The sequence below is a fragment of the Symphodus melops genome (assembly GCF_947650265.1).
Source record: "Symphodus melops genome assembly, chromosome: 5".
Lineage (NCBI taxonomy): Eukaryota > Metazoa > Chordata > Actinopteri > Labriformes > Labridae > Symphodus > Symphodus melops.
In genome coordinates this window covers 1,381,240-1,391,187 of record NC_136695.1, presented here as the reverse complement: position 1 = coordinate 1,391,187, position 9,948 = coordinate 1,381,240, and the positions used below count along the sequence as shown (strand labels likewise).

At 44.9% G+C, this 9,948-nt stretch overlaps 2 protein-coding genes across 2 annotated transcripts in view; one reads left to right on the top strand and one right to left on the bottom strand.

The window, feature by feature from the left end:
• The window catches only part of LOC306823877 (uncharacterized protein), a 6,269-nt gene extending 1,858 nt beyond the window's left edge, over positions 1–4,411 (top strand). The window contains exons 2-4 of the mRNA XM_079343768.1: positions 90–163; positions 1,366–2,493; positions 3,930–4,411. Of these exons, the coding sequence (XP_079199894.1) occupies positions 118–163; positions 1,366–2,493; positions 3,930–4,342 (1,587 nt within the window). The 5' untranslated portion in view covers positions 90–117 and the 3' untranslated portion in view covers positions 4,343–4,411. The remainder of the gene's footprint in view (positions 1–89; positions 164–1,365; positions 2,494–3,929) is intronic.
• Positions 4,412–6,211: 1,800 nt separating this feature from the next.
• LOC306823987 (sialic acid-binding Ig-like lectin 15) lies at positions 6,212–9,882 on the bottom strand. Its single transcript, XM_079343945.1, has 3 exons — positions 9,814–9,882; positions 7,817–8,206; positions 6,212–6,895 (listed from the first exon to the last, which is right to left on the bottom strand). Exons 1-3 carry the CDS (start codon positions 9,866–9,868, stop codon positions 6,471–6,473), a joined length of 870 nt encoding a protein of 289 aa, XP_079200071.1. The 5' UTR covers positions 9,869–9,882; the 3' UTR covers positions 6,212–6,470.
• Positions 9,883–9,948: the final 66 nt, after the last annotated feature.

The following is a 9,948-nucleotide window of genomic DNA, read 5'->3' as shown; positions in this document are numbered from 1 at the left end:
TTAAAATCACAATTAAAACAGGCGGCGGTAAAAGTGACACGCCTGAGTCGTTGAGAATCATTTTTTGAATTCTTGTTTTTTTGTTAAAGGTGCTGACTTGGTTCCTCGGCTGCCACCATGACACCCGTGCTCCTGCTGCTGATCTCTGCTGCCCTGAGCTCAGGTAACACACAGACGGTACAGTGCTTTGGTGATGCCTGAATGAGCTGATACTTTATGTGATGACTTGAACATTTAGCATTTTACACCAAACATGAGCCGGGTTTATAAAATACAAGCTTAATACGAAACATTTAAAAAAAACAGAAACATAGTCGACTGATTTAAAATCTAACTAAACTATGATGATGATGGTTGAGCTGTTTCTGAGTGCAAACACATCGTGGTTCTTGTTTTTCAGTAGTTCGTTTAAATGATTTGAATAATTTGAATGTTTTTGTTTGCAGGTTGACCAGCGTCACTGTTTCCTATCATACTTCTGTGTAAAATCTGCTTCTCCCTACAGGTTGACAATGTTTACACATGGGTTAGGGTATAAAAGATGGTCCCAGAGAATTCGAGTCTAAAGGGGGGGGGGGGGACGGCGGGGGGGGGACCACTCCTGTGGTCAGATGAAAAACAACAACGCAGGAGACAAAGCGACAGTCTGGGTTCGCGTGTTCTTAGGGACTTATTTTAGTTTTTATTTGCATTTTAACGCAGCATTTTTTAAAGTTTTATATGAGTTGTACAGGAACACCAGTAAAGAGCACTGGTCCCCTTTTACACAACTATAAATGAACAGTGACAGCGTTTACACCGACTTGAGTATCTCAATTTTGATTAGGTTTTTAACTTTCACCTTTTTGTGCATGTTCACATATTTAGCATACGGTGTTGCTAACCCCTCACTGACTGTCTGTTACCACTCCACTTCCTGGTATTATGATTCTACAGTTGGAAAATAGCCTTTTGGCTAACTCTGGCATATTTAGAGAAATGATGATCAATATGCAGCAGACTTTTAAAATACAAAAATATAGGAAATGTTAAGAGATAAAAGTTTGCCTCAGTCACGAGGCTCATCGGTAAAACAAACAACAAAGTTCTGAAGTTTCCCGTTAAAAAGGGGGGCGCACCATTTGAGTTAAATCTGTTAGAAGCCACAGTGGTCTCATTTTGCTCCAATTTCTAAATCACTGTTTAATAATCAAAGCTGTCTGCACAAATTCGATGTGCATATAAACACCATATCCTGAATCTGATCAAAACCTGGATCATAACCGGGATACTCAAGTCCACGTAAACACACTGATTGCTGTGTGACGACATTTAATGGAGTTAAAGTTGTTGTTTGTCAGCAAATCATTTTTTTCCTTTTCCCAGAATCCGTCGCTTCTTCTGAAAACAGCTCTGGTCTAGTTTTCAGAGTTGCTTTCCCAGAGAACATCGCCTACTATCATCCAAGTGATATTGAAAACAAGATCCAAATCACCGGCCTGTACGATAACACACAAGTCAAAATCACATCACCTGCTTTAAACGATACCAGAACCGTGAGCGCAGGGAACACTGAAACAGTGGATTATGAGTCAGAACTTCAGTTGAAGAACTCCGAAATCTCACAGAACACTCTTCAAATTACCGCCGACCAAAATGTCTGCGTCCACGCCATCAGCCTGAAAAACACGAGCATGCAAACAGCTCTGATCATACCCGACGACAAACTTGGAACAACGTACTTCATCCCCCCGAGACCTACGATTCAAGGAACCACAGACATTGCCAATGAAGCTGTAACTGAAAGGCAGCATTTCAAGCTCATCATCATCAACGCGGGTGAAGCTAACACAGTGACCGTCGAAGCTAAAGATCCCGAAGTCATTCAACTGGAGCCGAACAAGGTCGCTCATGTGTTCATAAAGGATGACTCATACCGAAAAGTGAGCGCTGATAAGCCGCTGGCAGTCGCCTTTGGTCACACCTGCGCCATGCGAAAAAACTGCACCTGTGGTCTTCTGTACACCTTGCTGCCTCCAGCCAAGGAGGAGAAGCTGAAGTACTTCATTCCTCCTGCTCTGGTCAAGGGTGCTGAAGGTGAAACAGTAGTGCTCCTGTCAGACGGGGGATCCACGAGGGTAGAGACGTACAATCCAAACAAACCAGTGGTCGAAATAGCTGGCACAGCAGTCCTCTACCGTCCAGGCATTCTCCTCAACCTGATCCCAAAGTCAGACTTTGCCACCTGTTTTGCAATCCACACTGTTGCTGATGCAGAAAACTTTGCAACGATCGTAGTCCACAAGAATCACACTGACGGGGTTCACGTTGGGACTTCTTTGAAGACATCTCAGTGGACGCCACTGGGGGAAAATTACGCTTCTCTGACAGTCCCTCTGACGAACACCAAGAACATAATTTGGCATTCCACTTCCAAAATGGCCGTCTACTATTGGGGAAGCAAGGGAGACACTCTGTTTGGGAATCCAGCAGCTGTCGTCAGTAAATCCCCAGGTATGCACTGTTTAAGCAGCATCAAAGCAATAACCATCTGACCTTCAGAGTCAGATATTCACAGTCAGGAGTCTCCCAATAAAGTATGAGATTAGAGTCCGAGTCCACAGTCACTTCTCCCCCACCAACCAATCAATATCACGATCACAGCTTTTTTAGCAGTGGCAGAAGTGAAGCTATTCATTCGACCTGTCTTTTTAGGGAACAGTCTCCAGGTGTACAGCTGCTGGTAATGCCAGGACACGACTTGTCCACATTGTTTTCATGTTATCAAGATGATATACACTGAAAAAGTGATGACGTATTTTTGTAGGCCGACCCGGAAGTAGCGTCCCCATGGGTTCAAACCATGAACATCATTTATATGAAGTTTGAAGAGTTAATGCAGCCCAGAGAAGTAAAAAGCTAACGTAATGCTACAAGCTAACTACACCGCGGTCGGTTGATTTTGACGTCACGACCGTTATGCTTCATCGATCTAATCAGCGGATTTGACAAGCTAGCTAAACGTTAGCTTAATAAGTTGTTTTTTAACTTAATATTTACAAGAGCTCTGAAAAACATGACCGGAGGCTGTAAGGAGGATTAGGGAGAGAGTTCCCGGCGTGATGACGTTTAATGTCTCCATGACAACCACTGTAGCCTTAGTTAGCTACTCGTTAGCAACCACCGTTTAAAGTTCGCGTAAAAACTTTCAAATTCACAAAAATGGGGGTCTTCGCTAACGTAGTTTATCTCGTCTAACAAAACCTCAACATCTCTTCAGCTTGTGTTAAACACAGACCTTATTTCAGTCTAAACACAAACACATTCAAAATCCACATTGACTTTTAGAGTTTAGCTAACATGCTAACTCACTTCCTGATTTTTGGAGTCATTCCTGTGCCAACTATGAAGGCCAAGCTCTGAACCTGAGGTTGTGGGCACTACCGATGCTTAAATATCCGTCCATCCGAAAACCATCCGATTTAATCAGTCCCTCCCGAAAGCTACCACAGCTAGTGTTACCATCTGGCCTACAATGCAGTGTAAAATTAACCATGTTCTCTCAGACATCATGCATATGTGCGTAAATTCAAACTTAGCCTAGTTTGAACTCAGTTCAGGATCAAGTTTATTGCTACGCTAACATTTCAAGTGTTGCACCAGCAGCGGTGGTCCCAATGACTTGTAGGAGTTCAGGTTTCTGGTGGGTTGTGGGTCGTGTGGACTTCAGCTAAAGACTCACTCCGCTGTTTTCAGAAAATAAGCACAGGTAGTTGTAACACTGCTTCATGTTTTCTGTTTAATTTGAGGTTTTTAATTTTGGAAATGTTGATTACAAAGACACTTTTCTCCACGATTTTTGTCAACTCGTCAAAGCTTGAGTCCTGCCTTGCTCAAAACTGCCTTTTGGTTCCAGTTTATCACATTTTTAAACCTGAACCTCCCCACAGATTACAATGGTTGTGTGCTGACTCCTGAGGTCGTCCATATTGGCAACAAGGCAGACGGCTGGCGAGAATCCTTGAAGTACTGCGAGGAGCAGGACCTGGAGCTGATCACCTTCTCAGACGCCGATCATGAGAAACAAATCTACGACAAGATCAACCTGATCAGAGACAGCAGCCTCTGGAGGGTGTGGATCGGCATGCGCCTCAGCTCCCTCACCAGGGAGTGGTACTGGCACAGCCAGAGACCGGTCAACAGCACCAACTGGGCGGAGGGAGAGCCGGGCATGGAGCAGGAAGGCCAGTGTGCCATCATGAGAGCAGACGGGAGCAAGGACTTTGGCTGGAGTGACGAAGACTGCTGTGCAGACGCCCATCCTGTCTGCTACAAACCCCCGACCCTCCTTCCCCTGGAGTGATCCATCGGGGCGACGAGGGGTTAACAGGAAGGAAGACATGGAGGCATAGCTCATTTAAATAATAATGATGATAATGTATTTTATGATAGGGTGTCTTTTAAAACATTCAAGGTCACCTTCCAAAGCAAAGAGTAAAAACAGCAAAGTAAAATTTACGTCAATAAAATGAACATTAAAAAGGCAAATTTACAGGATGAAAACAGTTTTAAGAAAACAAAGCAAAAGAAAGATTTACATCATTAAAGACAGAAGAATGTAAAAGTACTCAATAAAGGAACAATTATTAATATGTTGGTGTAAAGCAGAAAGTCTATTGTTTAGTGTTTTAAGACGGAATTTAAAAATAGAGAGTCAATATTTTATAATTAATTATGAGTGACGTACAAATAACAACTATTAGTAACAACACATAGTATAACCTTCTGTCTTCATGCTACCATTCTGACATGTATTTATTCTCTGAGTAGTTTCAACGTTAAATATATTTACTCCAAAGATATAAATGTAGAGTGTGATTCATATATTCTTTCAAATCTCCAAATGATTTGGGCCAAGTTGTTGGTTCAAACCCTGAAGGCCGCTGAGAGCTCAGTGAACCCATCCTGTCTCTGATCAGTATCTGAGTGTGAGCTCAGAGGCTAGCATTCCTTCAAAATAAAAGCACATTTTATTTGAAAACCGGAAATAAATACACTCAACAATTGAAAAGACAAATACAGAAACCAGGACACTGGGCGGGAGGTCAGCGGGTTACTGGGACGGTCATCAGACTTGTTAGTTTTTCATATTCTCATTTTTTTTTTTTAAACAGAACCGACCGGACTCAGATAGAGGAAGTCAAAAATCTCAGGACACTCTTAAAGACTCCTGCCTTTGATGGACACTCCCCTCACCTGCCTTCTCATTGGTCTAACCAGACATTATTTACAGGCGGTGCATGTGTCTGATTGTTTATCGATGTATTTATTAACTTTCTTTATTTCAAGTTTCCGAAGCTCTGCTTCTTAGAAATCGAAAGTTGTAAAGTTTTTGTGTTTGACTTTAAACATTTATCTAATAAACATTTGTAGACGTCCTCACAGTGTCTGTAAACCTCACATGAGCTTTTTCTCTCCAGTTCATGTTCTAAATAAAAACGTTAATAAACAAGAAATGTCTGTCGTTTTTTTTTCTGTCAGGATTTTATGTGATTTTCAGTCCGGACAGTTATCGCCTCTGAAGCAGCTTTTGTGTCGTGGTCGCGTTGTTGTCAGGACCACACGAAGCCGGGCCGAGAAATCCTGAGACCAGAGTCCACCGAGACCTCTTAGGGGTCGAGTCGAGACCGGCTGTGCTGCCGGCGTGTCACTCACTCAGAGCGTAACGTGGGGAAGACTGACGGAGATAAAAACTAATAAATAGAAGTTATTTGATCTGATAACTGTGATGACGGGAAAACAGCCTGTCAGTGGTGATCTTGATCGGCCTTGATTTAAAATCCAGAGCCCCCCCCCAGGTTTGCGAGCTAAGAAAAGGTTCAGTAATATTTACAGAATTGGCAGATCAATGACTTTGCGTCTCGTGTTTTCGTATCAAAGAGACGTAAACTTGGGTAAGACGACTTTCTGTCTCCGTCCGTCTAATGTCTGCAGGGATGAATCTCTGCCTCTCGCTCGCTCTCTTCTTCTCTCCCTCTGAGCCTCTGTCGTCGTGTCAAACAGCACAGAGAAGGGCGAGCTGGCTGCTTTGAGCTGTGTGAACTAGCGGCGTAAAGGCGTTCACACGAGACGAGACGACCTCGACCCGCTGCCCAAGTTACATAGAGCTGAAAACACTCGAGCAGAGCGAGGACACCAGAGAGACACATCCATGTTAGGAGTTAATGTTTTATTAGACCGACTTAGAAACGTTTAGAATTCAACTTCATGGAGCTGATTTTATTTCTGCACAGTAAACAAAGTTTAAAGAGAGACGTTGTGTGCGTTTTCAGTGTCCACAGGAGGCTGTTAATTTATATACATAAAGCTGATCTTGGTCCAGTAACAGATCAGTGTGTTATAATCCAAATATTATCACACTGGTTATAAATGCTGAATAAGACACTTGAAATAAAGTTTAGAGTAAAAACAGGAAGTCAAAGTGGAGCCGGTTATTTCCACCAGCAGCTGACTCCCTGCAGAGCTCCTCCATGCACCATCCACACCACCATCCCCACCAGCAGGAGAACCTTGCCCCCCAGAGACAGTGACAGGAGGAGCAGGAGGGGCGGCGAGGCCCCGCCCACAAGGGGCAGGGGTCGGGGGTGCAGGACGTACAGGGTGGCCTGCTCTCTGCCCAGCGGGTTGGTGGCGCTGCAGGTGTACTGCTGGCCCGGCTCCACGTCCCTCAGCTGGCTCACGGTGTGGTAGTGACTCTGGGAGCCCTGAGCCAGCGGGCCAATCAGAGAACCCTCCAGAAGGTCATCAGGGCCGAGCCACTGGACGTCCGGTACCGGGGAGCCCTGGACCCGACAAACAGCTCTGAACCCGGACTCCTCAGTGCCCTCCACCGACAGAGACAGGATCTTTGGGGGAGCTGCAGGTCACACAGTATAAGAAACACATGTAAGAGTCGCCCCCTGGTGGATGCACATAGAATAGCATGAACAATATATGACAACATTATTATAACAACATAAACACTAAAACTAAAAGCAGAAAGGTGGTCCGCGTACGTTCACTAACAAGTTTGTGAAACTATTTGGCTCGTTGGAAGAGCAATGCATTCTGGGATGTGTAGTTCACTCACTCCTGGAATAAATGATGTACACAGTCTGGCACAGACTGAGGCCCAGTCCACATGAAGGCGGGGACTTTTTTTGAATAAATAGGTTTTCCTTTTTTAATCTCGTCCACACACGTGATAAACGATGTTCTCGCCATTCCTTGCAATGACCATTTCACTTACAAAGTTGTGCTACCAACCCGTCCTCTGACCGGGTTTGTGTGGTGAGTGCTGTCTGTTGTCCAATCAGATACCAGCTAAAAAGTGGGTGGTCACTGTCGAGCCCTATAGTTGATCCCCTTTTATAATGTCGGCCAGAATGTGGTTGAACACTTGAGCTAGTTAAACGAGGGTAGAAACCCTGAAACTATGTGGCCTTTTGAAACTCTGTTGTCTTTTTGAATCAACCAGGAAACAAAGGAAATCTTTAAACTTGGTGAGATTTATATATTTTGCAAACCTGGAAAACAACAGAAAAACGTCAGAGCAGTTTTTCAGCGTCACACTAAATCGTGGGAAAATGGCCACCATGTAAAAAAGGTTGAATGTCACATGTGGAATAATATTAATCTCATTAAAAATCCCTAATTTGGCCCTGAAATAAACAGTGAATGATTTGTAAAGACGTCAGACTCACATCAGTCTCGTTTGCTTTTTACGTGTTTTGTCATCATGTTCGCAGTTTCTAAATATAAATGTCGTGTCACTGTTTTAGGTCTGACGCTAACATACTCTCCACTCTCAGTTTCGTCCCCATTTTGTCCTCGAAGTTGATGTGTTCCCGTCCCAGAATCTCCACTCTGCAGTAGTAGCGTCCGCTGTCCTGCAGGTGGACGCTGTTGATCCGCAACGACAGGTCATGCTCCCTCGGGTTCCCCTCCAGTCGGTAACGCCGGTCCTGCTGGGGCCCCGGGTCGCAGGTGCTGGTCCCCGAGTGGCTGGTGCAGCGATACAGGACGGTGGCGCCCTGTCCGTGACCCAGACGCCACAGCACCTGCAGGGAGGAATGCTGGGAGTGCTGTGGGTGGCTGAAGGTGCAGGGAAGCACCACAGGGTAGCCCTCAATGGCACGGACCTCCGACTGCACATTCATAGACCAGCCGTCATCTCCGGAGCCGAGTGCTGCTGGGAGGGCACGGGAGACGAAGATCACTGGTTAAAAAGTGCTTACGTTTGTAAAGTTAGCATTGCCGTTAGCATCATTTTTCAAAACGGGGAGGGCGTGGCCTTAGATTGGATACAACTGTCGAAGTGATGTCACTCACTGGTTTCTGAAAAGGTTTTATGATGCCGAGCGATGGTGGTCGCCATTTTGGAAAAGGTGGACGTTACATAACTTTAGATCAACCTGGAAACAACTCGCTCTCTAAAAACAACCACGACTGTCTGACCTGCCACTAAACAAAAACTCAGTTATTCTCATGTCTTGAAATGGGATGGATTAGTTACTGAGATCAGGATGCAAGCGAGCGACACAACGTCCCTGTGGCCAGACGTCATCCTAAGGTCCATCTCTGCCAAGAGAGGCCTCACTGCGACGTGGGAAGAAGCAATGCCTCTGCAGGCACAGGTGGACATAAATCTACCCTGACAAAGTCGGAGTCTTTGTCCACTCTGTCCACTCTGAAAACCCTCCGAGTCACAGGAACCAAGAATAGCACGGTGCTTAGAGAACTGGATAAAAAGGCTGATAAACAGATGAGACAAAAAGGGAACCAAAAAGAGGCAACCAGAAAGAGGGAACCACAGATCTGAGTGCCAGCTGAAGGGAGGGGTATATAAAGCCCTGTTTCCACACAGCGGTCCGGATTGGTTCGTCTCAGTACGGTTTGTGGTGTTTCCATAGACTAATCCCGGGAAAGATTCCCAAATATGTGATCCGTACCGTCCCACTTTTTGGGAAACTTCCGTTGGAGTTCCAAGAATGTGGAGTCGACCTGAAAAGATGGAGCTAAACACTGCAGTCCGCTGATTGGTCAATAGAATCGTCACTTCCTGTGTTACGTCGGCAAACAGAACTCCGCCATGTTTAAAGCATTGACTGTAACACAGCTGATTGTTTGCGTGTGTATTTGTCCTCGCCGCTCACAGCCTTCTCTGAAACAAAGCTGGATTGAGTTCTTGTAATAAAGAGTCACATGACAGTGACAGAGGAGATGAACGGCTGGATGTCTTTCATTGTTGGTTTTGTTTATGTAGCGTTTTTCTCCTTTGTTGAATTTATTAGTTAGCGGTTAGCGGTTAGCTGCTATCATATGACGCTACATAGCGGCTATCGTCATCCGGTTTACACGGCACCTACCAAACAGGGCACGGGTGGCTGTGGAAACACAAATGGGATCGGGTTTAATAAAACCAAACTGAACCGATCCGTACCGGACTGCTGTGTGGAAACGGGACTTAAGAGGTGCAGCGGTGCGACAGGCTGCCGTACAGCTTTGCTTAGTGAATCGTCTCATTTTAAGACACTCGTCGGCAGACGTCTTTAACTTTATTTAAATAGGACACGATATTGTCTGATAGATGTTTCTCCTCTGAAACGTGTTCCTGAAGTCTTCCTGTTCTCTGAAGGTGACGTTTGGAGTATTCATCGATTCATCCGTCTCAGACTGCACATTTATACTCTGAACTGTAAGAACATGGATAAACATTCATGGATCAACACAAACTTCTGTGTGTGTGTGTGTGTGTGTGTGTGTGTGTGTGTGTGTGTGTGTGTGTAAGCTCACCTGCTTTAACAGGTAACAACAGAGTCAAAGCACAGCAGAGCAGCCAGACGTCCATGATGGTGCTACTGAAGAAACACAATGTGAGCGTGTCTGTGTGTGTGTGTGTGTGTGTGTGTCATTTATTCTGAGTAAGTG

Bases quoted from the DNA above. Each gene is read 5' to 3' on its own strand.
- LOC306823987 (XM_079343945.1), bottom strand. From the start codon at position 9,868: ATGGACGTCTGGCTGCTCTGCTGTGCTTTGACTCTGTTGTTACCTGTT. The intron at 8,207-9,813 runs GTGAGCTTACAC...CCCTCCCAGCAG, and splicing joins GTTGTTACCTGTTAAAGCAG to CACTCGGCTCCGGAGATGAC. The intron at 6,896-7,816 runs GTATGTTAGCGT...TGTGACCTGCAG, and splicing joins GACGAAACTGAGAGTGGAGA to CTCCCCCAAAGATCCTGTCT.